The sequence below is a fragment of the Ursus maritimus genome, unplaced genomic scaffold (genome assembly GCF_017311325.1).
Source record: "Ursus maritimus isolate PB19 unplaced genomic scaffold, ASM1731132v1 scaffold_19, whole genome shotgun sequence".
Classification (NCBI taxonomy): Eukaryota; Metazoa; Chordata; class Mammalia; order Carnivora; family Ursidae; genus Ursus; species Ursus maritimus.
This window is the reverse complement of record NW_024424341.1, coordinates 41840332-41865995: the sequence shown is the minus strand read 5'-3', so window position 1 is coordinate 41865995 and position 25664 is coordinate 41840332. Positions and strand designations below refer to the sequence as shown.

The following is a 25664-nucleotide window of genomic DNA, read 5'->3' as shown; positions in this document are numbered from 1 at the left end:
TGGTTTCCCTCCTCGGTATCCAACCGTGTGAGGCGGGTCTTCAGCAGGAGTCTTATCCTAGGGGAAGGAGCGCAAGCAACTGAGCCACCGATCTGCATTTTTACAATTCGAGAGGACCAAGGGGCAGGTGCGAGAGCCTTCATTCTGTGCCTGGGGAAATTGAGTCTCGGGAGGCAGGGACATTCGTCAGGGTGGAGGCATACGCAAAGGCACAGAACTCGCCTTCGACTCGAGGCTGGCCTGGTGACTTCCCCTTTTTGGTACCACCTTCCCGGATCCTCTTGTCCGGTAGCGGACCAAAAAAGTAGTTCAAAAACCCTCCTACCGGAAGTCCCCTCTCACGGATTGCATACTCGCCTGGGCCTTATTTGGCCCAGGGCCTTTTTCATAAGATAAATGAATTTCTGAGTCATGTAATTGGCTTATATTACCACAAAAATGGATTTGCCATTCTGTGAAGTGGGGAGGAGCAATTAGAGGAAGCTTGGAGGGAAACTCAGGACTCCAGTTTTGAGCATTGCCAATTTGAAATGTTTGAGACCACAAGGCATGTATTAAGTAGGCATTTCAACCAATGACTGAACATTGGAAGAGAGTTCAGCCCTGATAAATAATGGAAAGTTTCAACTTTTCGTGTTTGTGGGCCCTGCTTTTGGGCTCTCAGGGAAGCTATACTTTAGCATTTACCAAAGTCAAAATGACTTGTCAAAACCTCAAAGCATGGACTCTATTTCTGCCCCCAAGCACACATTGCACATCTGCTTTGTTGAAGAAAAAACAAAACAAAACAAAAAACCCAAAAAGGAGCATTCCAAACATAAAGATAAGAAAAAACAAAAACAAGAAACCCCCACAACCCTCCTTGGTTCCCATAAGATTAAATCATACGGTTTTGCACATACTAAAAACATAAGACAAAGTCTGTAACTTTCTGGAATGCCCTTGGTCATGATAATTTGTAACTCTTTATGTAAAAACAAAATATAACACTGCACCAAATGTTCCTTCCCCAGAGCACTCTCTTCTTTGTGAAGATTGTGTATACTGGTCAGCTGTCCTAACTTGAATTTAAATAAAACTCTCTAAAATTTTATTTTAATTTACTTATTTTTAAAGATTTTATTTATTTATTTATGAGATAGGGAGAGAGAGTGCACGAGGAGGGGGTGCAGCAGGCAGAGAGGGAAGCAGGCTCCCTGCTGAGCAAGGAGCCTGATGCGGGACTCCATCCCATGACCTGAGCTGAAGGCAGATGCTTAACCGACCGAGCCATCCAGGCATCCCCTCTCTAAAATTTTTTAAATTGAGAGTTGTTAGCTTACACTGACATTCCAAATCATGATACTAGGTAAGAGCACCGGGGGAATGAATGTAAATTGAAGAGAATGGACAGAGCATGCACCCTGGCCCAACCTGGCTTTGTAAACTGGTTGATGTCAAGAAACCAACAAACTTCAGGCTCCCTGCTTATTGGGGAGTCTGCTTCTCCCTTTCCCTCTGCAGCTCCCCCTGCTTGTGCTCGCTCTCTCTTTGTCAAATAAATACATATGAAATCTTTAAAAAAAAGAAAGAAAGAAAGAAAGAAACCAACAAACTCATATTAGGGGTTCTGATGTCCACCCAGAGGTACATTAAGCAACCTTAGAAGTCAGGTGATTTTTTTTTTTTCATAACTGTGGAGCTGAGAGAACCAAATGCATCTTTTTTTTTAAAGATTTTATTTATTTATTTGACAGAGAGACAGCCAGCGAGAGAGGGAACACAAGCAGGGGAGTGGGAGAGGAAGAAGCAGGCTCCCAGTGGAGCAGGGAGCCCGATGCAGGGCTCGATCCCAGGACCTTGGGATCAGGCCCTGAGCCAAAGGCAGACGCTTAATGACTGAGCCACCCAGGTGCCCCTCAAATGCATCTTTGATGATTTCAGTATGCATACAGATTGAGAACTGGAATCAGGGAGTATAGAAATGCCCTTGAGATAATATTTCTAAGATGAGAAAGAATCATAGTGACAAGTTATTGATTAGGTCAAGGAATGAAAAATGTAGCAAGAGTTCTGCAGAGAACTAGTAAGATATATGCTTTATAAATATTTACACATATACATCTTTTGTAACTATATGGTGTATATGTGTGTATTGCATATGTGTGTGTGTGTGTGTAGGTGCAATATGTATGTGAGATTTAGTTCAAGAAATTCACTTACGTGATTGTGGGGCATGGCAAGTTTTACTCTATCCATAGGGTAGAGTGTAGGCTAATGGGCTGGAAAATCTCCAGATATAGCTAATGCTGCAGGCTTGACACTGAATTTATTCCTCTGGGAACTCTTACTTAAATCTGTAAGGCCTTTTCACTGATTGGATGAGGCCCACCCACATTACCAAAATAAAATTCTTTACTTAAAGCCAATCAATTGTAGGTGTTAAGTATATCTATAAAATATCTTAACAGCAACACTAAATTAGGGTTTGATTCAATAATTGGCTAGTATAGCCTAGCTAAGTTTATACATAAAACTAGCCATCATATTCTACCTCTTGTCAACTTGGCACCCACATACATCTCCTTAAACCATACTTAATTTCCAAATAAAAACATTAAAAAAGTCATACTTCTGCCTAACTAGATCAAATCTGATATTGGCGCATTGCTACGCTGGACCATATTACATATAATGGACTTTATATGATGAATGCAATATGATCTGAATGAATCTATTGATCAAACGTTAAATTCCCTGACATTAGAAATTGTCCTCTGGTTGTGCAAGATAATATCCTTGTTCTCAGAAAATACAAACGAATATGAGACATGAAGTATGAAGCTCTTAAACTATTCAGAAAAATATAAATTGATGGATAGTGGGAGGGAAAAGGATGAGTGATAGAGACAATGTGACGAAAATACACTAGGAGGAAAGAAACATTGTTATCACCCGAGATGAGGAGTCAAAACCCAAAAAATTCCATACAAACAGACCTCGTTAAGATAACTTTTGGGGCACCAGGGTGGCTCAGTCGGTTAAGCGTCTGCCTTTGGCTCAGGTCATGATCTCAGGGTCCTGGGATCCAGCCCCATGTTGGGCTCCCTGCTCAGCGGAAGGCCTGCTTTTCCCTCTATCTATGCCACTCCCTCTGCTTGCGCTCTCCCCCCCCCTCAAATAAATACATAAAATCTTTAAAAATAAAAGACAACTTTTGTCTTCCTTTAGTCTCCCCATTTATTTTAGCTACATTTGAACAACTGCCTCTCTTTATATATTCAACTTAATATATAAGCACTTAGGTTTTGCTAGTTCTTTGGGTCTTTGTTTCCTTATGAAGCCTTGTGTATCAGGCAAAACTTACATTAAATAAATTTATAAGCTTCTCTCCTATTAATCTGTCTTATGTCAATTTAATTCTCAGGCCCATCCAGAGATCCTAAGACGGTAGAGGTAAAACTTTACCTCTTCTACATAAGCCAAGAATCTGAAACAAAAAGTAGAATATGACCAATATATTTAGTTAAAAGTATTCAAAAACACTAGTACTCAAAGAAATTGAAAATAAAGCAATGAGATATTATTGTTTCATCAGTAAGATTCATAATGATTAAAAGATTGACAATGCAGTGTGTGAGCAGGTATGAGAGAAAATATGAATAAAATAGAAGTGGCATATTACATTTTTCCTGAAATTAAATGTGAAAAATTTAAATTAAAAGCAAAAATAATGAATGTGACAATTTGTTGAAAGAAAAATATACTGATCTGGCACCTGGTGATAGGGGAGTTCAATTGTAAAAATTCACCAAGCTTTACACTGATGATATGTATACTTTCTTTTTTTGTTTTAAGATTTTATTTATTTGTCAGGGAGAAGGAGGGAGAAGAGAGAGAGAGCGCACAAGCAGGGGGAGCAGCAGGCAGAGGGAGAAGTAGGCTCCCCACTGAACAAGGTGCCCAATGCAGGACTCAATCGCAGGACCCTGGGATTGTGACCTGAGCCGAAGGCAGATACTTAACCAACTGAGCCACCCAGGCACCCCTAAAATTTATTTCAAAAAGTATCTTCTTGTTTTCTTACTCATATTTCATGTTTACTAGTTTCTGAAATTCTGGCATTTCTGTTTCTTCATAATTTCCTCACATGAGGAAAAGATTTATTAGTTAATTCTGAATTTGATGACAATTCTGCTTTAACAATGTCAATATTGGATATTTGATCATTTTCAGTTGTTAGAATACGTTTTTTCAAGTCAACCTTGCAACTGCTCCTTATAATTTTGATCCATTTGCACTCATTTTTCTTTTCTTGAACATTGCACTGGTTGGCTTTTTAGATGCCACATATATTTTTAAATTTTTAGTATAAATTTAAAATATACATTTTAAAATAAATACAATATTTAATTGGAGTAAGTATAACAACATAAATATTTAATTTATAATCAACAAATCATACAAGTTATGATATTTAAACCCAAATAGGTATACATAAAAATATGTACGAAAAATAGAAATATTAATAAATACAAATGGCAGAAATTTGTGCTCTAGGTTTCCAGACAAATTTGGTGGAAAAAAATAGTGGAAAAGATTTAATATACAGAAGTGAATAACATACAACTTATCACTGTTTTATAAAGTTTCCTGATAAGTATGTATTGTCCTGATTAAAAAACTTTCAGGATGGGGCGCCTGGGTGGCACAGCGGTTGGGCGTCTGCCTTCGGCTCAGGGTGTGATCTCAGCATTCTGGGATCGAGCCCCACATCAGGCTCCTCCACTGTGAGTCTGCTTCTTCCTCTCCCACTCCCCCTGCTTGTGTTCCCTCTCTCGCTGGCTGTCTCTATCTGTGTTAAATAAATAAATAAAATCTTTAAAAAAAAAAAAAAATAAAAAACTTTCAGGAAAGTTTTAATATTTGATCACACTTTGTTAAAAGTCAAATATCTCATATGGAGTGCCTGGGTGGCACAGTTGGTTAAGTGACCGGCTCTTAGTTTTAGCTCAGATCGGGGTTTCAGGGTCATGGGTTTGAGGCCCGAGTGGGACTCCTCGCTGAGTGTGAGGTCTGCTTAAGATTTTCTCTCTCCTTCTGCCCCTCCCCCCTCTCAGATAAATAAATAAATCTTTTTATTTTATTTTTTTTAAGATTTTATTTATTTATTCGACAGAGATAGACAGCCAGCGAGAGAGGGAACACAAGCAGGGGGAGTGGGAGAGGAAGAAGCAGCCTCCTAGGGGAGGAGCCTGATGTGGGGCTCGATCTAGTAACACCGGGATCACGCCCTGAGCCGAAGGCAGACGCTCAACTGCTGTGCCACCCAGGCGCCTCTAAATAAATCTTTTTAAAAACTAAAAAAACTAAAAATTACAAAATAAAAGTCAAATATCTCAATAAATAAAACTTGTATTACTTATCTAATTCCTCTTTAAAGTGTTTTAAAATCACACAAACATGTATGTGTAACAAAACGAAACTTTCCCTTTTATCCTGCAGTACTGTGGATCACAGCTACAAACTATGACAAGAATTTGTCAACTTCCGTCAAGGCTGATCGATGACCTTGAGAAGAGATTGCAAGGCAGAGACCTTTATGTTCATTGCACAAGCAACCTCACCCGAAGCTACTCCCGCCAGCGTAGGGTAGGATCTTGTTCTTATTTATGTCTTTTATATCTTATATACATGGACTTTTTGCAATTAATTTTTGTTTTTTTAAGCATCACATTCAAATATGATTTATATTGAACACAGAATTTTTTGCACCCCTTTAAATTGCTCCTGAGTTGAGAACTTCACTTTCCACACCCTAATCCTGGCACTAATTAAAAGAACCCTTTTAATTTTTGTTTTGTTTCTTATTTGTTTGTTGTTTTCTTTAAATAAGCTGTATGCCCAACAAGGGGCTTGAACTCATGACCCCAAGGTCAAGAGTGACATGCTGTGTAGACTGAGCCAGCCAGACACCCCCTCCCACCAAGAGCCCTTTTAATTTAATAAGAAAAGGTCACCACTTCAAAAGATAAGGGAAGAGCATTAAAAAAGGAATTTAAAAAATGTATATAATAAACATTGAAAAAAAATGTGTGAATACAGTAGTACTCAGAAATGCTTCTGTGACGGTTTGGGTGTACAGGTTAGTATAAATTATTAAATCTCTGTTAATGGAAGACTAGGAGGCTTATCTAGCCTTCCCTAGATTAAAAGGGTCTATGGGGGGGCGCCTGGGGGGCGCAGTCGTTAAGTGTCTGCCTTCGGCTCAGGGCGTGATCCCGGGTGTTTCGGGATCGAGTCCCACATCGGGCTCCGCTGGGAGCCTGCTTCTTCCTCTCCCACTCCCCCTGCTGTGTTCCCTCTCTCACCGGCTGTCTCTCTGTCAAATAAATAAATAAAATCTTAATAAATAAATAAATAAATAAATAAAAGGGTCTATGGTTCTAAGAAGTGATTCAATTGGTAAAGATAAACCTTCAGAATCACTAAAGATTAAATAAGCAGGAGGGGCCATCCAGGCTGATGATATAAAACCATCCTCGAGGCTGTCTCCCAGTCTGATCCCTAGACTGCAGAACTCTCTTCCAACATGGCCCAAGACAACTCTCCAAACAGTAAGTTCCCCACACACCGACCAAAGTTTCCATTTTGTTGTTTTGGGGAGGAAATTGGACTAAAAATTAGACTGAAAACCTACTGCGCTTGCCAGAGGTTGTGGGAATTCCACTTTTATACCTTGAAAAGACTGTACTAGGGTTAGGGAAAACCAGTTTCTCTCACGTGAGATGGAAATATGCTGTTTCCTGAGCATTGAGCATTGGGGATTTCAGAAAGATACAGGCATTCAAGATAGATTCTTGCTTCAGGAAGGAGAGGGAGAGAGACACACTTAAAAAAAGAAACTATGGGAGGCATGAGAAATTTCAGAGACCAGAAAATCTTTGTAATCAAAGAAGCTTCCCGATTTCTCTCTCCAGATTCAACTTTTCTCCTGAACTTTGGATTTGTCTATGTAACCGGTTTACTTGTCTCTAACCAGCATCTCAAACTCAGCATGTCCCAAGCTGGACTCTCCATGTTTCCACCCAAACTCTCCCTCCCCGAGTTTACCCTCACTCAGGACATGCCAGCTGCTCATGCCAAATAAATCTAAGAAACATCCTCAACCCATTTTTCTCTTATGACCCACATCTAATTAGACTGGGAGTTTCGTTGGTTTTAACATTCCAATATTTTAGGAATCTGACCATTTCTTGGTCCATCCCCACATGGCCCTATGAGGCCCTATACAATCTGCTTCCTGCCCCGCCCCCCAGCTAACGTCTAGGACCTCACTTGCTTATGCTTTATTTCCTCTTTTCCAGACTACCTAATCTTCTTGCTGTCTCTTAAATAGGCCAGGCAGGCTCCCACGGCTCTCCCCAGTTCCTGCAGCGTGTCTCTCTAAATGTCAACATGGCTCCCTCTCTCATTTGCTTCAAGTCTTTGCTCAAGTCATTTTCTCAGTAAGGTCTTTGCTAATTACTTCATTTAAAATTGTGACCTTACCCTATGCATTCTCTCCTTTCCCTCTTTCCTTCTTTTTTGCCATGGAAATATTCACCATCTGACATACTATATATTTTACTTGTTTAAACTGCCTCTCCATGAGGTCAGGGCTCTCCTGTCTATTTTGCTCACAGTGCCTAGGATAGGGTCTGGCTTTTAATAGGCACTCTAGAAATGTTTTTGAACAATTAAAATCCCCACGGTTGCAAGCATCTGGCTTTGTCCAATTTTCTAACTTTTGAACTGCAGTTTTCGGTTATGGTGTCTTAAGTTCCAGCAATTTTTCCCACTGCATTTTGGCATTTTATTTACGTAACTCTTTTCTGTCTCAGTGTAACATGGGTTTTCTTGTACATCATCTTCCGTTTACTGTTACATTTTACATGTCTTCAATTTGGCATTTTAAAATATACTGTATATTGCGTGGCTCAACTTCATTTTTCTTCATACAGTAAGCCACTTTCTTTACCCAGCACTAGCTTTTCCCACTGATTTTTGGAGGCTATAGCCATCCCAAGTTCTCACATATAACAGCCTTTCTGTTCTTTGGCTTTCTGTTTGGTTCCATTTGTCTACTTGTCTGTTTCTGTATGAGTACCATAGGAAAAAAAATTTTTAATAAATCATTTTTTAATTAACGTATAATGTATTATTTGTTTCAGGTGTACAGGTCTGTGATTCATCAATCTTACACAATACACAGGGCTCCCCACAACACATACCCTCCCCAATGTCCATCACCCAACCACCCCATCCCTCCCACCCCTGTCCACTCCAGCAACCCTCAGTTTGTTTCCTGAGATCAAGAATCTCTTATGGTTTGTCTCCCTCCCTGGTTTCATCTTGTTTCATTTTTCCCTCTCTTCCCCTATGATCCTCTGCCTTGTTTCTCAAATTCCACACATATCAGTGAGATCGTATGATAATTGTCTTTCTCTGATTGACTTATTTCGCTTAGCATAATACCCTCTAGTTCCACCCATGTCATTGCAAATGGCAAGATTTCATTTTTTGATGGCTGCATAATATTCCATTGTATATACCACGTCGTCTTTATCCATTCATCTGTCGTTGGACATCTGGGCTCATTCCATAGTTTGGCTATTGTGGACATTGCTGCTATAAACATTGGGGTGCACGTGTCCCTTCAGAACATTTGTACTTTGGGGTCCAGTAGTACAATTCCTGGGTGGTAGGATAGCTCTATTTTCAACTTTTTGAGGAACCTCCATACTGTTTACCAGAGTGGCTGTACCAGCTTGCATTCCCACCAACAGTGTAAGAGGGTTCCTCTCTTTCTCTGCATCCTCACCAACATTAGTCATTTCCTGATTTGTTAATTTTAGCATTCTGACTGGTGTGAGGTGGTATCTCATTGTGGTTTTGATTTGAATTTCCCTGATGCTGAGTGATGTTGAGCACTTTTTCATGTGTCTGTTGGCCATTTGGATGTCTTTTTTGCAGAAATGTCTGTTCATGTCTTCTGCCCATTTCTTGATTGGATTATTCCTTGGGTGTTGAGTTTGATAAGTTCTTTATAGATTTTGGGTACTTGCCCTTATCTGTCATTTACAAATATCTTCTCCCATTCTGATGGTTGTCTTTTGGTTTTGTTGACTGTTTCCTTTGCTGTGCAAAAGCTTTTTATCTTTATGAAGTCCCAATAGTTTATTTTTGCCCTTGCTTCCCTTGCCTCTGGGGATGTGTCCAGGAAGAAGTTGCTGTGGCCGAGGTCGAAGAGGTTGCTGCCTGTGTTCTCCTCAAGGATTTTGATAGATTCCTGTCTCATATTTAGGTCTTTCATCAATTTTGAGTCTATTTCTGTATATGGTATAAGGAAATGGCCCAGTTTCATTCTTCTGCATGTGGCTGTTCAGTTTTCCCAACACCATTTGTTGAAGAGACTGTCTTTTTTCCATTGGATATTCTTTCCTGCTTTGTCGAAGATTAGTTGATCATAGAGTTGAGGGCCCATTTCTGAGTTGTCTGTTCTGTTCCATTGATCTATGTGTCTGTTTTTGTGGCAGTTATCATACTGTCTTGATGATGACAGCTTTGTAACAGAGCTTCAAGTCCAGAATTGTGATGCCACCACCTTTGGTTTTCTTTTTCAACATTCCTCTGGCTATTTGTGGGCTTTCATCCTCCCTGTACCTTTTAGGTTGCCCTCAAAATCCTATTTGGTTCTTTAGAAAACACAGCCCTAGTCTCATCATAGAAAAATATCAGATAAACTCCAATGAGGTTATACAAAATATCTGCTCAGGACTCCTCAGAATTGTCCATATCATGAAAAACTAAGAAAGTCTGAGAAACTGTCAGAGCCAAAGGGAGTCTAAGGAGACATAATGACCCAATGTAGTATGGTACCTTGAATAGCATCCTAGAACAGGAAAAGGCTATTAGGTAAAAACTTTTTTAGATAGAAACTTTAAAAATGTGAATAAAGTATGGACTTTAGTTACTAATAATGTATCAGTATCGATTCATTAGTTGTGACAAATATACTGTGCTAATATAAAATGTTAATTATAGGAGAGGGGCACCTGGCTGGCTCAGTTGGTAGAGCATGCAACTCTTGATCTTGGGGTCATGAGTTCAAGCCTCACATTGGGTATAGAGATTACTTTTTTAAAAAAATACAGTGAATAATAGGGGAAACTGGGTGTGGAATATATGGGATCTCCTCATACTATCTTTTTAACTTCTGTAAATCCAAACATTCTAAAATAAGGTTTACTTCAAATATCTTCTTGGCATTTTCACTTGGAAATGCAGTTCCCTGTTGGTAGACATTTGAGATGTTCACTACTACCAACACTATGTCAGTGATTATCCGTTTGCATTACCCAGATGTACATGTTTTGTCAGATTCTCTAGGGTATAGACTCAAGAAGGGAATTATTAAGCTATAACTCTGTCCAGAACTTTGTGCCCCTGCAGACCCCTTACCACTCCCCAGTCAGAGGTGAACTGGATCTTGATACTGCTCTCAAAGAGCATTTAGCTTATTGGGCTTAAACATGCTCCTGGGTTGATGAAAGAGATCTTACTGTGACGCCTGGGTGGCTCGCTCAGTTAAGCATCTGCCTTTGGCTCAGGTCATGATCCCAGGGTGCTGGGATCGAGCCCTGAGTTGGGCTCCCTGCTCAGCGAGGAGCCTGTTTCTCCCTCTGCCTGCCTTTCCCTCTGCTTGTTATCTCTCTCTCTCTCTCTCTGACAAATAAACAAAATCTTAAAGAAAAAGATCTTATCCAGCTTTGATCTCTTTGCTTTCCTCCTTCCTTACCTTTCATCTTACTTTTGCTCTTCCTCGTCTCCTCCTCCCAGCCCCGCCTCTACCTGTCAATGTCTCAGGAAGCCCTCCTCTGCTTATCCTCTTCCCGTACTCCCTAGGGAGTTGGTCTGGCTTAGTTAGAAGTCTTACTACAGCTACTTAAGGGCTTTCCTTTAAGTTTTTTTATTGTAAAGGAATTTTTCCTTCTAAGAACGGATAGTCAAGGACCTGTGCACAGAGAATAATTTAAGTGATGGTATCAGATGGGTAGGGTCTTGTGAGAGTTTTTTAACCCAAGGCCAACCTCAGAGCAGATCACGTTGCCATCAGAAAAATTCCATCACGGGGACACCTGGGTGGCTCAGTTGGTTAAATGTCTGCCTTCTGCTCAGGTTATGATCCCAGGTCGTGGGATCCAGCCCCAAGTTGGGCTCCCTGCTCAGCGGGGAGCCTGCTTCTCCCTCCCCCCTGCCCTTCCCCCTGCTTGTTCTCTCTCTTTCACGAGCTCTCAAATAAAAATCTAAAAAAAAGAAAGAAAAATTCTGTCACAGCCTATTTGGAGCATGGAGCCATGGGCCTTAGACTGAGAGTCAGGGAAGGACTCTGAGAAGATAGTGCTCAAGCTGGAACCTCTTCTAAAGGAGCAAGCTAGTCCATCACCATGGGAAGAGTATCACAGGAAGAGAGGAGCAAGTACCAAGCTCTGGAATGGGACGAAGTTGGCCTGCTTGGGGGACAGGGAGAAGTTAGGTGTGGTGGCTGGTGGACACTTATTCCAGGGTATAAGGCCAAGTAGGTCACTAGGTGATGATGTCAATGATACAGGTAAGGGCCTGATCAACATGCTATGACTTAAGAGGAATTGTGGGTGATAGTAAAGTTAACTTTCCCCTTTCAGGGTGACTGGCTGGCTCAGTGGGGTAGAGCAGATGACTCTGATATCAGCATTGTGAGTTCAACCCCCATGTTGGGTGTAGATGTGACTTTAAAAAAATTTCAAAATCTAAAAAATAAGTAAGGAAAAATACGTACATAAAGTTCACGTTGCCCTTTCAGTGAAGTACAATAGACCAGGAGGTAGGAGACTGGTACGCAAGTGAAGATTTAGGCTTTTAGGGGGGACATTCGCGGCTCAAACAAGAAGCATCCTTATAGACTGGAAATCCAAAGGAATTCTTTTGCCTAAGGAATGTAATGAGTTTATACTGGATTTTCTTTTTGCATAAGTGTGGAGTTTGACTTTTCTGAAAGTGACCTCAGAAATATTGCAAAACTGTACCAGAGACAGAAAGGAACTTGCTCTTTCCTATGAAGTGCCAATCAAAGCAACTCAGTACATTTAAGTCTCCTCGCGTATGAACACAGCTCTTGTGCTTCCAATGAACCTCCAGCATCCCCAGTAACTTCTTCTCATCTCAGTTCACTAAGTCTAATTTTGTTACAAAATCCTATGTTCCAAACAAATGCCCAGGCTTTCCAGATTTGGCTATTTCAAGGTGCTGTCCCATATCTAAGATCATGTGACGTGGGGCACCTGGGTGCCTCATTTGGTTAAGCATCTGCCTTCGACTCAGGTCAATATACCCCGGTCCTGGGATTGAGACCCATGTTGGGCTCCCTGCTCAGCGGGGAGTCTGCTTCCCCCTCTCCCTCTGCTGCTCCCCCTGCTCATGCTCACGCTCTCAAATAAATAAAATCTTTAAAAAAATAAAAATTAAAGTAAAATCATGTAATGTGGTATTTATTCCCTATTTGAAAATTCTACTGAAAGTATGGAATCTTTTTTCAATTAATTTTATACTCCCCACAGAGTTTTAAAACACATTTTGGAAAGTGATCCTGTTTATCTGTGACTGAGGGCAGTGGACTTCAAAATGATGTAATAATAAGTACCAGTCTTTTAGCCAGAAAAACTGAAAGGGGCTTAATGATACCTCATTTGTTCTTCATTTCTATGGGCTCAAGTATTCATGCTTGTAATGTAATTGCAATTTCCTTGACTCATTGTTCTTAAACCATACGAACAGAACACATCAATTTTTCATGGTTTTTGAAAATAGAAGACCTTGACTCCCCAGTCATGGCATTCAGATCACCTAGAGAAGTTCAAGAATCATCCTTTTGGGGGCGCCTGGGTGGCACAGCGGTTAAGCGTCTGCCTTCGGCTTAGGGCGTGATCCCGGCGTTATGGGATCAAGCCCCACATCAGGCTCCTCCGCTATGAGCCTGCTTCTTCCTCTCCCACTCCCCCTGCTTGTGTTCCCTCTCTCGCTGGCTGTCTCTCTCTCTGTCAAATAAATAAATAAAATCTTTAAAAAAAAAAAAGAATCATCCTTTTGGGGGCGCCTGGGTGGTTCAGTCAGTTGAGCATCTGCCTTCAGCTCGGGTCATGATCCCAGGGGCCTGGGATTGAGCCCCATGTCGGTCTCCCTGCTCAGCGGGGAGCCTGCTTCTCCCTCTCCCTGTGCCTGCTGCTCCCCCTGCTTGTGCTCTCTCGCTCGCTCTCTCTCTCAAAAAAAAAAAATAAATAAATGGAATCTTAAAAAAAAAAAGAGAGATATCACCCTTGTGTGTTTAAGGGCTTTATAATTGTGGCAGAGTTCTTTCCTACTGGGTTCTGGTGGATTCCAAATGAAAAGAGGAAATCAGAGACTAGCTTGAGCCTGAAGTTTGAAACATATAAGCTGGCCTCTTAAATGCTTCCTCTCTCCTAATCTTTCCACAGACACCATAGCAATGAATCAGAGACGCAGCCGCACCAAATTCACAGAAGATCAACTGAAAATCCTCATCAAGGCATTTGACCAAAATCCTTACCCAGGTTATGCTACCAAACAAAGACTAGCTTTAGAAGTCAACACTGATGAGTCTAGAATCCAGGTAAATTACAAATTCTGTATCTCTAAGACTAAAAGTAGAAAGGGAGGAGAGGAAACCACTGATCAAGCACGTGTTATGTGCCAGTCTGCTAAGGGCTTCGTGTGCAGTCTCTCTCTCTCTCTCTCTCTCTCTTTTTTTTTGGTGGGCAGCAAAGCAAAGTTTATTGAGGGGTAGTAAAGTTTATTGAGCGATAGTACAAAGCTCCTAAAGAGGGAGGGGACCAGAGACGGTTGTCCTGGAATATCTTGATTGACACCCAGAATGAACTCACAAGGATGTTGCTCTTTGTCTCACCTCACAAATGTGGGTACTGAGGACGAAAGAGCCTACAGAAGTGGGAAGGAAGTGCAGGTGCTCCTTCAGAGAAGAGGAAATGCTTGAGCTGGTTGTTAAATGCATAATTGCAGCATCCATTTATTAACTTACAAAGATTATTATTAGTCATGTTGGGACCAGATTGTGGAGATGCTAACTGCCAGGCCGTGACATAAAACTTAGTCAGGTGTGACAGGTATCAGTAACAATCCTGAGCTCTGATCTAATAAGAATCACACACACCCTTTGAAGAAAGGCAGTGATGGGGTTGAGGTGACATAAACATGCTTAATTCTCTCATTTTCTTTTCCTCACTTAAGATTTGGTTTCAGAATCGAAGAGCTAGGCACCAGTGCCAGAAAAAATCAGAACCCGATGAGGACTTAGAATCAGGCCAAGACCAAGATCACTCTGAAGAGGAGATTCCAAGTAAATAGTCTGCTCCAGTCCTGTTCCCCAGCAGAGGCTCTTGGGTACCCAAGTGCCTTTCTGCACTGGAGCTAACTACTACTCTGAGTGGGAAAAGAATGTTCTCTCTCTGGAACTCCTGTTCAGGTCTTCCGGCTCAGGGTTCAACATAGCCTGTGGAAATTCTTCCCTGCATGGTTCATGGACCTTCTTCTTTTTTTTTTTTTTCTTTTAAAGATTTTATTTAAAAAAAAAAAAGATTTTATTTATCTGGAGTGCCTGGGTGGCTTAGTCGTTAAGCGTCTGCCTTTGGCTCAGGGCGTGATCCCAGCATTCTGGGATCGAGCCCCACATCAGGCTCCTCCGCTGGGACCCTGCTTCTTCCTCTCCCACTCCCCCTGCTGTGTTCCCTCTCTCCCTGGCTGTCTCTCTCTCTGTCAAATAAATAAATAAAATTTTTAAAACAAAACAAAACAAAAGAACAAAAACAAAAACAAAAGATTTTATTTATTTATTTGTGGGAGAGAGTGGGAGAGAGAGAGAGAGAGAGCAAGAGAGCAGGGTGAGGGCCAGAGGGAGAACCAGACTTCCTGCTGAGCAGGGAGCCCGATGTGGGGCTCTTTCCCGGGACTCTGGGATCGTGACCTGAGCCAAAGTCAGATGCTTAACCAACTGAGCCACCTGGGTGCCCGCGTTCATGGACCTTCTGAGACTCTCTTCTGCTTATGTTCTTTCCAGTGGAAAGAACCAGCAACCTAAGCATATACTGCGTCTCCTCTAGAACCTTCTGCCTGGAACAAGCTGGGGCAAGGCCCTCTTAAGGAGAGGCAACAGGTTCCAAATTAGATGGGAGACAGAGTGGGATGTTTGGGTTCCTTGTCTGAATGTGTAAACTGACGTCTGAAATGTTCCTTGACCCTCAGTCTTACATCTGTCCCAGGTAGAGAAGACAGACGGTGTCGTACCAGCTATAGTTCCTCACAATTACACATCCTCATCGAGGCATTTACAAACAACCCTTATCCTGGCATCGATACCAGAGAGCAACTTGCTAAAGAAATTGGCCTTCCAGAGTCGAGAGTCCAAGTAAGTGTTGAAGAATCAGCTACTCCATCTCCTAGGGATGGAGATGTTTGGGAAGGGGAGCCACAGGGACAGGACAGGCACATTTCCACTCCAGGGCCTTTCCACAAGCTGTTCTTTCCATCTGGTAGGTTCTAACCCAGGTTCCCCCACAGCCAGCTCTCACCCCCTTCAGTTCTTTTTTTGTTGTAATCAAATAAAAATTTTTTGTGTGTTTTTTTTCTTTTCACCGCATTTATTACTAATATATTTTTTAAATTTTTAAAAATTCATTCTCAGTTCTCCAGTGGCTCTCATCCCTCTTGCCCACATACCTGACCCATTTCCTCAGGACCAGTTCAAAACTGAACCTGTTCCACTACTATTTTCACAGAAAGCAAACCAGGGCAAGGTGTGTAGCAGAAGGTTGGAAGAAGGCAATAGTATTGTCCAGGTCCCACCCAAAGGTCAGCTGGGTGGAGGTTCACAGAATTCAGACAAAAGGGCTAGTGGCCTCATAGTGACATCGTCTAACTAAAGTGGGCTGAGGAGATCGGGTACCCACCAATATCCTTTAGTGAACGCCTCAAAGGCTTGCATCAATCCCCGAAGAAACGATACCAGTAGAACAATGGGGAGGACCAGGAAGGCAGTCTTCTGGAAAGTTCCACAATTCTCCCATGTTGGGAAGTGTGAAAAGTCTAGAGGGCACCAAGAGCCTCACTCATTTTGGCAGAAAAAAACTCTAGCATTAGGAAGTCACAAAGATGCCACTCACGTTGAGAAAGGCTACAAAGGGATGCACAGTTTCACAAGCACGGTGATCGCAGACCAGAGTGGTGGGGATCACACTACTGACACAGAAACTACGAAATGCAAAAGGAAGGAGAGTGGCCTTTCGGGGGGTAACTCCACCGGTCATTCAAACTTGAGCTGAGGTCAGATGACCCGGTGAGTATCACAGAGCAGCTGGCAACACTGGGGGTACAGGGTGTCACATAAAAAGGACTTAAAACAAGCAGCTAGAAGAAGGGAATGGTAGGAAACTGCTCCAGAGCTCTCAGGAATTGATAGCAGTACTGGGGACAGGTACCCAAGCAACAACACCAAAGAGGTTTCCTGTTCAGCAGTCAGTTGGCGAGGGGGGAGAGGACCCAGGAGGCAGATGAAGGGAGCAAAGATGGGGTCCTGAAAGCGAGTCTGGAGGCTGATCAGAAGGAGTGCACACTGCACACCACTGATGAAACAACTCTGGACCCCAGGGGAGGAGTCAAGATGGCAAAGGAGTAGGGGGACCCTAAGTTTGTCTCATCCCTCAAATACAACTAGATAGTTATCAACTTATTCTGACCACCTGAGAAATCAGAGTTCTGAGGAAACATACTGCCAACCCTACAAGTAGAAAACCAACCACCTTTTGAAAGGTAGGAGTTGTTTTTGTTATTTTTTTCTCTTTCTTTCTTTTCTTTTCTGGACAAAAAGTGAGAAGGAGAAATTCATCCCACAAGAAGGAACAGGAGGTAGTTCTCATAGCCAGGGATTTAATCAGTACGGATATAAGTAAGATGTCTGAACTAGAAGTTTAAACAATGATTATAAAGATACTATCTGGGCCTGAAAAAAGCATAGAAGATACTAGAGAATCCCTTACTGTAGAAACAACTCTGGACCCCAAATGGGGGAGACGGCAAATGCAGGTCGGTGTCACTGACTGAGGGAGGTGGGGGGACAGCCTCACAGTAGCCACCACAGGGCCACAGGGAAATGTACGGCCTTCAGGTCACAGAGGGCTCTTCCCAGCCTGGATGGGAAGGCAGTCTCACGGGGGAGGCCCACTGATGCCTGACTGGTGAAGGTACAGAGGACCTCATATCAACAGTGGCCTTTTTGGCTAGTGTCAGCATACAAGGCGGTTGGATTTGTCTTCCATAACCTGGGGTCCATCCTTGGGCAGGCAAGTATTCTTGATGAAAGATCAGCTTTTGAGCCTTCAAGAGTTTCTCTGCTTTTTGTGAAAGCCTCTCCTGGAGGGACCCCCATGGCCTGGTCTGGGAAAAGGAGATTCAGCATCAGTCACCCCTACCAACCACTAGCATTTGGGCCACACCGGGGGCCTTGGCCTCCCTGAATTGGGCCTTTGCCCAGGGGAGGAGGTGGGAGACTCAGCAGTGGCCCCCTTGATTCTGGAGGACCTCTGTGAAGAGCTGGCTTGGGGTCATCAGGCTTTCCATTGGCCAGGAGGCCAGGTGGTGCAATGCGACTCCATCCTTCCCATCTGCAGTCTCTTCCCTCCTGCTCTGGCAGTGACAGCTGCTGCTGCCACCTCTGCTTTGTCAGCTTCGGCTCATGCTTGTGGCAACGGTTGCAGCGGGGTTTGGAGGATGGTGAGGAAGGGGCACGTTGGGATTGTTTCCTATTTGTTTTCGGAACAGCGCCTGGCACATGACAATAAGAGTTTGTGAAAGGAAGGAAGGAAGGAAGGAAGGAAGGAAGGAAGGAAGGAAGGAAGGAAGGAAGGGTTACTTTACATTGAATACAAGCCAGGCATTTGGCTAAAGTCTTTATATCTATCCTATTTTCCAATCTTTCTAATTACCCCATGAGGTTGGAATTATTTTGTCTACTTTAGGGATTTAACATTCAGCTTAGAAATATGGGATCTTTTTTTTAAGATTTTGTCAGAGAAAGAAAGAGAGCACAAGCAGGGGGAGCAGCAGACAGAGGGAGAAACAGGCTCCCTGCTGACCAAGGAGCCTGATGTGGGACTCGACCCCAATACCCCGGCATCACGACCTGAACTAAAGGCAGAAGCTTAACCAACTGAGCCACCCAGGCATCCCAAAAATGTAGGATCCTGATGGAATATAATTCTGTCAGAGTGGTGTACTGTGTGTCTGTATTTAAACCAGTGCTCCTTCCAGTAATCAGGAAGTGAATGCACATCAGAGGGTCTAATGCTCCTTTCTCTCTCCTTTCTTTCTCTTTCTGTGTTTTTCACGTTGCATTCATACCAAGTACCTACTGTGTGCTAGGAACTGTCCTACCTAGTGAGGTATTCATAAAGAAGAACAGAAGCTTGGAAAATAATAAGGGAGATGGGCAAATAAACAATTTCGATGGTGTGATTAAATCACACAAATTTACCTTCTAGACAAATATAAGTGAACAAATGTGTTTGGTATAAACAGGGAAGCAGATGTGTCTGGTCAGAAATAGTTTCACAGAGGAAAACTTGATCCGAGGCTTGCAAAGCAGGTGGAAATTCCCTGGGGGGAGACCAGAATAGAGGGGGTTAATAAGGGCAGCATTTGTGGCAGACTGGGTTCCTAGGAGCAGCCCTGTGGCTTCCAGAACATTGAAAATTTGTCTATGGGCTGGTGAACTAGGGTGTCATAAAGATACTTAAGGAGGCCTCAAGTCTGAACCAGCTGTTTGTAGCCAGTTAAGATGGTGGACACAAATCCTGAATATAACATCATTCATTAGCCGGTGAGCTGTGAGAAGGCGCCCATCTCTGACTAATCCCTATATGCTGAGCCATGTTCAGAGGTCTTGAAATGAATTACACACTTGGAAAATGGTAGAAACGCGCTTGAAGAATTAAGGCAGAAAAGAAAGCATGCTATGGTTACAATTTGAAATAGCTCCTCTTCCTCCAGAGTGAAGAATGGATTCCACAGTGAAGACAGGAAATAAGTTTGACAATCAATGAATAGTCAAGGAGGCTGAAACATGGAAATGAGTGTTTAAGAGACAGCACGGACATAGATTGATAGCATATGCACGGATGGGGTGTGGAGGACAGGGATGGCATGGAGAGGGAAAGAAATGAGACAAACAGGAAGATATGGCGGGTTTAGCTTGGATGGCTGGCTGATATTGGTGTTATCCAGCAGGAGGATTGGGTTCTAGAAGAAAATAGGGAGATCCCCCAGGGTTGGAGGTGTCCACCAGAGATACCTAGAATGAATACGAGGCAGCTTCCACGAGACTCCAAAGCTCTGGGGAGGAGAGGATGTGTCCCAGTGAAGGCTATATGGATATAAATGGCAGACTGACCTTTGAGTAAATGGTTTGGTGTGATTCTGAAAGAGCGTGAGTTGAGAGGGAAGAAAACAGAGGTCAGCAGTGAAATACGAAGCGAATCATGTCCTAATATACCCATTCCAATATTCTTTGGGCTAGTGTTCTCCTCAGAATTCAAAGCTGAATATATTTTTCCTTAAGATCAAGATATGGGTAGGTGCAGAAATAACGAGAACTCTCTGAATGACTTTGTCAACAGAGGACTAATTTTTATAGATATCACAAGCGTGGCAGATGGAGAAAGGGGATTTATGATTTGGGTGTAGAAGCCATATGCAGGGCTACATATGTGCAGGCCTTCCAAAACAAGCGTGTATCTGCAGAGTGCTCTGTACCTTCAGGAAGGTGAAAGTTTCAGTGATATAATGTCACTTTTCCAAAACCTGGTTTTTGGACTCTAGACCTGTGCTTTATTCTCCTTGCAACCTCTGTGAAAACCAAAAGCAGCCCCTGTGGAATGTGAGTGTGTGTGTGTATGTGTGTGTGTAATACATAAATACGTGTTTTTCTAAAATTATATTATAAATTATGTAGACATATATTTAACATATGTGTCTAATGTGCATATATGTGTGTAATTTATGGGCAGAGGCTAGGGGTAGCAACCAATTATGTATTGCGGGATGAAAAATATTTTCCTAGACAGACGTACTATCCTGGGTCATGGAAGAAAAATAGGCATTTTTGAGAGTAAGGAAAAAAGATGGGAGAAGAATTCCACGCAGAGGGAAGAGCTTCAGTCTAGGCACTTTAGAGAAAAACCAGCCCTGGTCATAATGAGGGGACCATGGGGACTTCGAGGATATGAAACCCATCATGAAGGTACTAGGCGTGAGGTTCAGAATTTTGGGCTTTATCTCCAGACTTTCCCAGATGTCATATGGAATGTCAGTGATTTTGGAATTAGGTCTAAAACAAACCATCTCACTCTTCCTTCTGCCTTATGAAAAAAGCAATGGTGAAGCTTACATGACATCACTTGTCTTAATTAATTCTCAATGTTTTACCCACTTAGATTTGGTTTCAAAATCGGAGATCCAGATTCCATGTCCAGAGAAAAAGAGAACCTGATGATCAAGACTCAGAACAGAGACAAGACCAGGACCAGGCTCTCTGGGACGAGGGAGTTCAAGGTAATCACCCTGTTGTCCTCATCTTGGCTCACAAGCAGAGCCTCCTGACTGTCCAGTCCTTCCATATGGTGGATTCAACTCCAACTATCTCTTGGGAAGTAGAAGATACTCCTACTCAATGCCTTATCAGGTTCCATAGAGTAAGGGGATTGGTTATAGTCTCTGAGGGCTCTTCCCAAGTCAGGGGTGACATTCCCCCAAGGAATCCCACTGGCCACTTTTCCAGCCAGAGTCCAGAAACCCCAATAGAATGTGAATTTTGTTCCCTGATGTCTTCCCAGTGCCTGATACATAGTAAACGATCAGTCAATTTTTGCGGAAGGTATGGTTGACTTTATGGAAGAATCAATCCTTCAGTGTGTTCTGCCAGGGGCCGCATAGTGCATGGCTTTCCCAGGAGGTAATAAGTTCCATATTGGACTAGGAAGGTGGGAGCGAGTTCATTTTCATGTTTGAATGTATAAACTTGGCTTCTTCCATTTCTCTTTCTTCTTCTTATCTTTCCCCCTTAGGCATAGAAACCACACAAAATGGCACCAATCTCACTCTCAGCTGTCTTATTTCTCCATTCAGTATATCTGATGTCTTCAGCCTGGGCTCTAAATCTCTCTCACTCTTTTTGGGAACGGGAGCATGTCGTCTAAACATACCTTCGGCTTTTCCCGAAGCTGAGCCTGCTGGAGATGGTAAACAGAACTTCAGGAGGCAGAGACGGATAGATACCCGGCACCACACAGCCCTGCTGACTGACCGTAGAACCAGAGTTCAGCAGATCTTGAGGACAGTGAAAATAAACTTATTAATAGCATTTTTCAGTCATCATAGTAATTGTGCTTTTTAGGAAGAAACGATTTATTTGGTCTTCATCCCCATTTCTGGCACAGAGCTTCTGAAACCTTTGGAATTTCCAGTGATGAGAGAAATTCGAGGATTGGCACTTTGAGTTCTTCCTCCCCGACCTCCAGGAAGGGCAGAGGGCCTGCAGGTTGAATCATTTGCCAACGGCCAATCATTTCTTATTTTTTTAATTCCAGTGTAGTTAACATAGTGTCAGGTGTACAATATAAGGGTCCAACAGTTCTATACATTATTCAGTGCTCATCATCCGTCCAGCTCCCCTCTGGTAACCATGGGTCTGTTCTCTATAGTTAAGACTCTGTTTTTTTGTTTCTCTTTTTTCCTTTGTTCATTTGTTTTGTTTCTTAAATTCCACATATGAGTGAAATCATATGGTATTTGTCTTTCTCTGGCTAATATATTTTAACATGTGGCTTTTTAAACAGTTTTTTAAAAGACTTATTTATTTGAGAGAGAGAGAGAGAGAGAGAGACCACTCTCTCCCAAGAGCTCCAGTGGGGGAGGGGCAGAGGAAGTGACTCTTTCAAGCAGACTCCCTGCTGAGCTCGGAGCTGAACGCGGGGCTCAATCCCATGACCCATGAGATCATGACTTGAGCTGAAACCAAGTCGGATGCTTAACCAACCGAGCCACCCAGGTGCCCCCTCTTTTTAAAAAGTTTTTATTTATTTTTTTTTAGTAATCTCTACCTCCAATGTGGGGCTCAAACTCACAACCCCAAGATCAAGACTTGCATGCTCTACTGACTGAGGCAGCCAGGCTCCCCTTGATTTATTTCACTTAGCATGATACTCTCTAGATCCATCCATGTTGTTGCACATGGCGAGATGTCATTCTTTTTTATGGCTGAGTAATATTACATTATATATACACACATATATATTATTCCATTATATATATAGTCTTTTTATATTTATTATATATATTCCATTATATATATTCCATCTATATACTATTTCATTATATATATCCCATATCTATAATATTCCATCATATATGCATATATAAAGTATATATACATATATATATCAGTTCTTTGGGTCATATATCCAGAAGTGAATTGCTGGACCATATGATGAAGAATTTTAAAAATAAACAGATATTATGAAGGAGATATGTTATTATTTTTAAAAAATATTTTATTTTTTTAAAGTAGGCTCCACACCCAATGTGACCTCGAACTCATGACCCCAAGATCAAGAGTCACATCTCTACTGACTGAGCTAGCCCGGTGCCCCTGAAGCAGATATTTTAAAAAGTAATATATCTGGTCAAATAGGGATTTCTACAAGGAGTGTGGTAATTTTAAATATTCTGAAATTTCAGACCCAGTTAATAAAGTTACATTCTATAAAAATTAAGAGTTAAAAAGGTCTATATCATGGAATAGATGGAAAACCTTTATTGATGTATACCCGCACACACACATGAAGATACCTGTGACATACGTACTTTGTTTTTAAATAAGCTCATATTCCAGGTCAATACTATCCAATAGAAATATCTGTGTTGCTGGAAATACTCTTTATTGGTGGTATCTAATAGCCACAAGCCACAGTAGACTCCTGAGTAGGACAGATATGGCTAGTGTGACAAAAGGAGCTGCATTTTTAATTTAAAAATTTTAAAGCTTTATTTATGTATTTGAGAGAGAGGGAACACAAATGGGAGGGGCAGAGGGAGGTTGAGAAAGAATCTCGAGCAGACTCTGCACCAAGCTCAGAGCCCCGACGTGGGTCTTGATCTACGACACTGAGATCAAGACCTGAGCTGAAACCAAGAGTTGGACGCTTGACCAACTGTGCCACCCAGGTGGCCCATAATTCATTTTAATTGAAATGTGTATAGTCACAATAGGAAACAAACTGACGTTTGCTGAACCTCATGGGGGGGAAGGGGGAAAGGGGGTGATGGGCATTAAGGAGGGCACTTGATGTAATGAGCATGGGGTGTTACATGCAACTGGTGAATCACTGACCTCTACCTCCGAAACTAATAATACACTACATGTTAATTAATTGAATTTAAATTTAAAAAAATAGGGGCGCCTGGGTGGCCCAGCGGTTAAGCGTCTGCCTTCGGCTCGGGGCGTGATCCCGGCGTTCTGGGATCGAGTCCCACATCAGGCTCTTCCGCTATGAGCCTGCTTCTTCCTCTCCCACTCCCCCTGCTTGTGTTCCCTTTCTCGCTGGCTGTCTCTATCTCTGTCGAATAAATAAATAAAATCTTTAAAAAAAATAAATTAAAAAAAATAAAGGCAAAAAATGTGTATAGTCACATGTGGCTAGCGGTTACCCTATTGAACGGTGCGGATCTAGAAAGCGTTTTGTGAACTATTTCATTCAACATTGCACAGGCAGCATCTTTCCAATTTTATAAATGTGCTCCCCAAACACCCGTACCTACGTATTTGATGGCGTTAGTAGGTTAGAAAGTATAATGTAAAACTATATCTTTTTTTTTTTAAAGATTTTATTTATTTACGCGACAGAGAGACAGCCAGCGAGAGAGGGAACGCAAGCAGGTGGAGTGGGAGAGGAAGAAGCAGGCTCCCAGCGGAGGAGCCCGATGTGGGACTTGATCCCGGAACGCCAGGACCACGCCCTGAGCCGAAGGCAGACGCTTTAACGACTGCGCTACCCAGGCGCCCCCAAAACAATATCTTAATCACAGCAGAACTGAAACAGTGCCCCATGGGTTCATGAGGTTGAAACTAGTAGCAGAACATTTTAATCTTGTTAGACAACTGCTTCCCCCAATAAGCTATTGTGCCTTTTCAGACCCCACTAACAGACCCACTGGCTGTCTCTGCACAAGCCTGGACTCAGGGTGAACGGATACAGTCCCAGTCCATGAACAAGGAAGGCCCTGCATTTCTCACTCAAGAAAACGAGCCCAAGATCCCGTCCAGCGTATACCAGCTCCCGGAACATGCCCTAAGTTGCTTCCCCTTGTCCTGACAACAGGGGCTGGGTTTTGCTTCATTCCGGTGTTGTCTTCACCCCGAAATGAACATGGGATATATGTTCCGCATGTTTGCTCAGTTTGCATGCTCCGTCTTTACTCACGAAAAAGTCATGCTTCCCCACCCTTTTCATCAATATGCATGTAGCCTCAAGTCTTTTGATTATAAAAAAACTTGTTCTCCCCCCTTTCCGGAAGGCAGAAGGCGGGTTTGAAGCTCTCCCTCCCCCCTCCTCCTCTCTTCATCTGGCTGCCTCTTGAATAAACCCTTCCTTGCTGCAAACCCGGTGTCTCGGTCATTGGCTTTGCTGCACGTCAGGCAGACGGACTTGGGTTCGGTTACAGAACCAAAACTGTAAGGATACATTTTAAGAGAATGTACATGACCCAAACGAAGAAACTTATTCACTAAGGCGCCTAAAAAGAAGACGTGAATATTAGTAATAGCTGGCTGGCATCGAACCCAGAAGTCAGAAAATTAACTAAATAAAGTGAAAGCATAAATACTAAAAGAAGATAAAGTAACCTGGGTGGTTTTGGGGCAAGGGCTCCTTAAAATAACTGAGTCAGAAAACACTCCTGGTGAGGTTGTACTTTGAGCCAACATTTTCAGTAGAAGAGTGCATGAACTCCGTGAGAATCTAGAGAAAAGATTTCAAGACAGTAAGTTTGAGTTCTGAGGTGAGAAAGGAGCAAAATGTCCAAGGACCAGGACAGGCTGTCTGACAGGTATGCTGTTTAGGAAGGAAGTGCTCAGGGGGTTTTGGGGGTGGGAGGGGCAGCTTTCTAAAAGAAAGGGGAAACAGTGAGCCAGTGAGAGGTTTCCAGTCTGCCTTAGGTTTAAAGGCGCATGGATCTGGGGAATAAACAGCCAGTAAGGCTCATGAAAAAGAAGTGAGCTGTGTGTTAGGGATCACGCCAGTCCTGGACACTACGGGGTTAAGAATGTGGATTTTCTCCTCCACCTATTTTGCTATGAAACCCCTGGATCTGTCTACGGGACAGCAACTTCCGAGACAGATAATAACGAGTCTATGCAATTACTTTGTGCCGGGTGCCCTTCTGAGTTCTTTCCGCACCTTAGACCAGTTAATCCTCATTGTTACTCCCTTCACTGCGACTATGGTAGACGAGGCAATCGAGGCCTGGAG

The 25664-nt window shown here is 42.5% G+C and overlaps 1 protein-coding gene across 1 annotated transcript; it reads left to right on the top strand.

Annotated features, from left to right (window-relative positions):
- The first annotated feature begins 49 nt into the window (after positions 1 to 49).
- Positions 50 to 24774, top strand: DUXA (double homeobox A). Its single transcript, XM_008706545.2, has 7 exons — positions 50 to 127; positions 5485 to 5631; positions 13533 to 13687; positions 14323 to 14431; positions 15351 to 15496; positions 20574 to 20691; positions 24330 to 24774. Exons 3-7 carry the CDS (start codon positions 13544 to 13546, stop codon positions 24380 to 24382), a joined length of 570 nt encoding a protein of 189 aa, XP_008704767.1. The 5' UTR covers positions 50 to 127; positions 5485 to 5631; positions 13533 to 13543; the 3' UTR covers positions 24383 to 24774.
- The last annotated feature ends 890 nt before the right edge of the window (positions 24775 to 25664 follow it).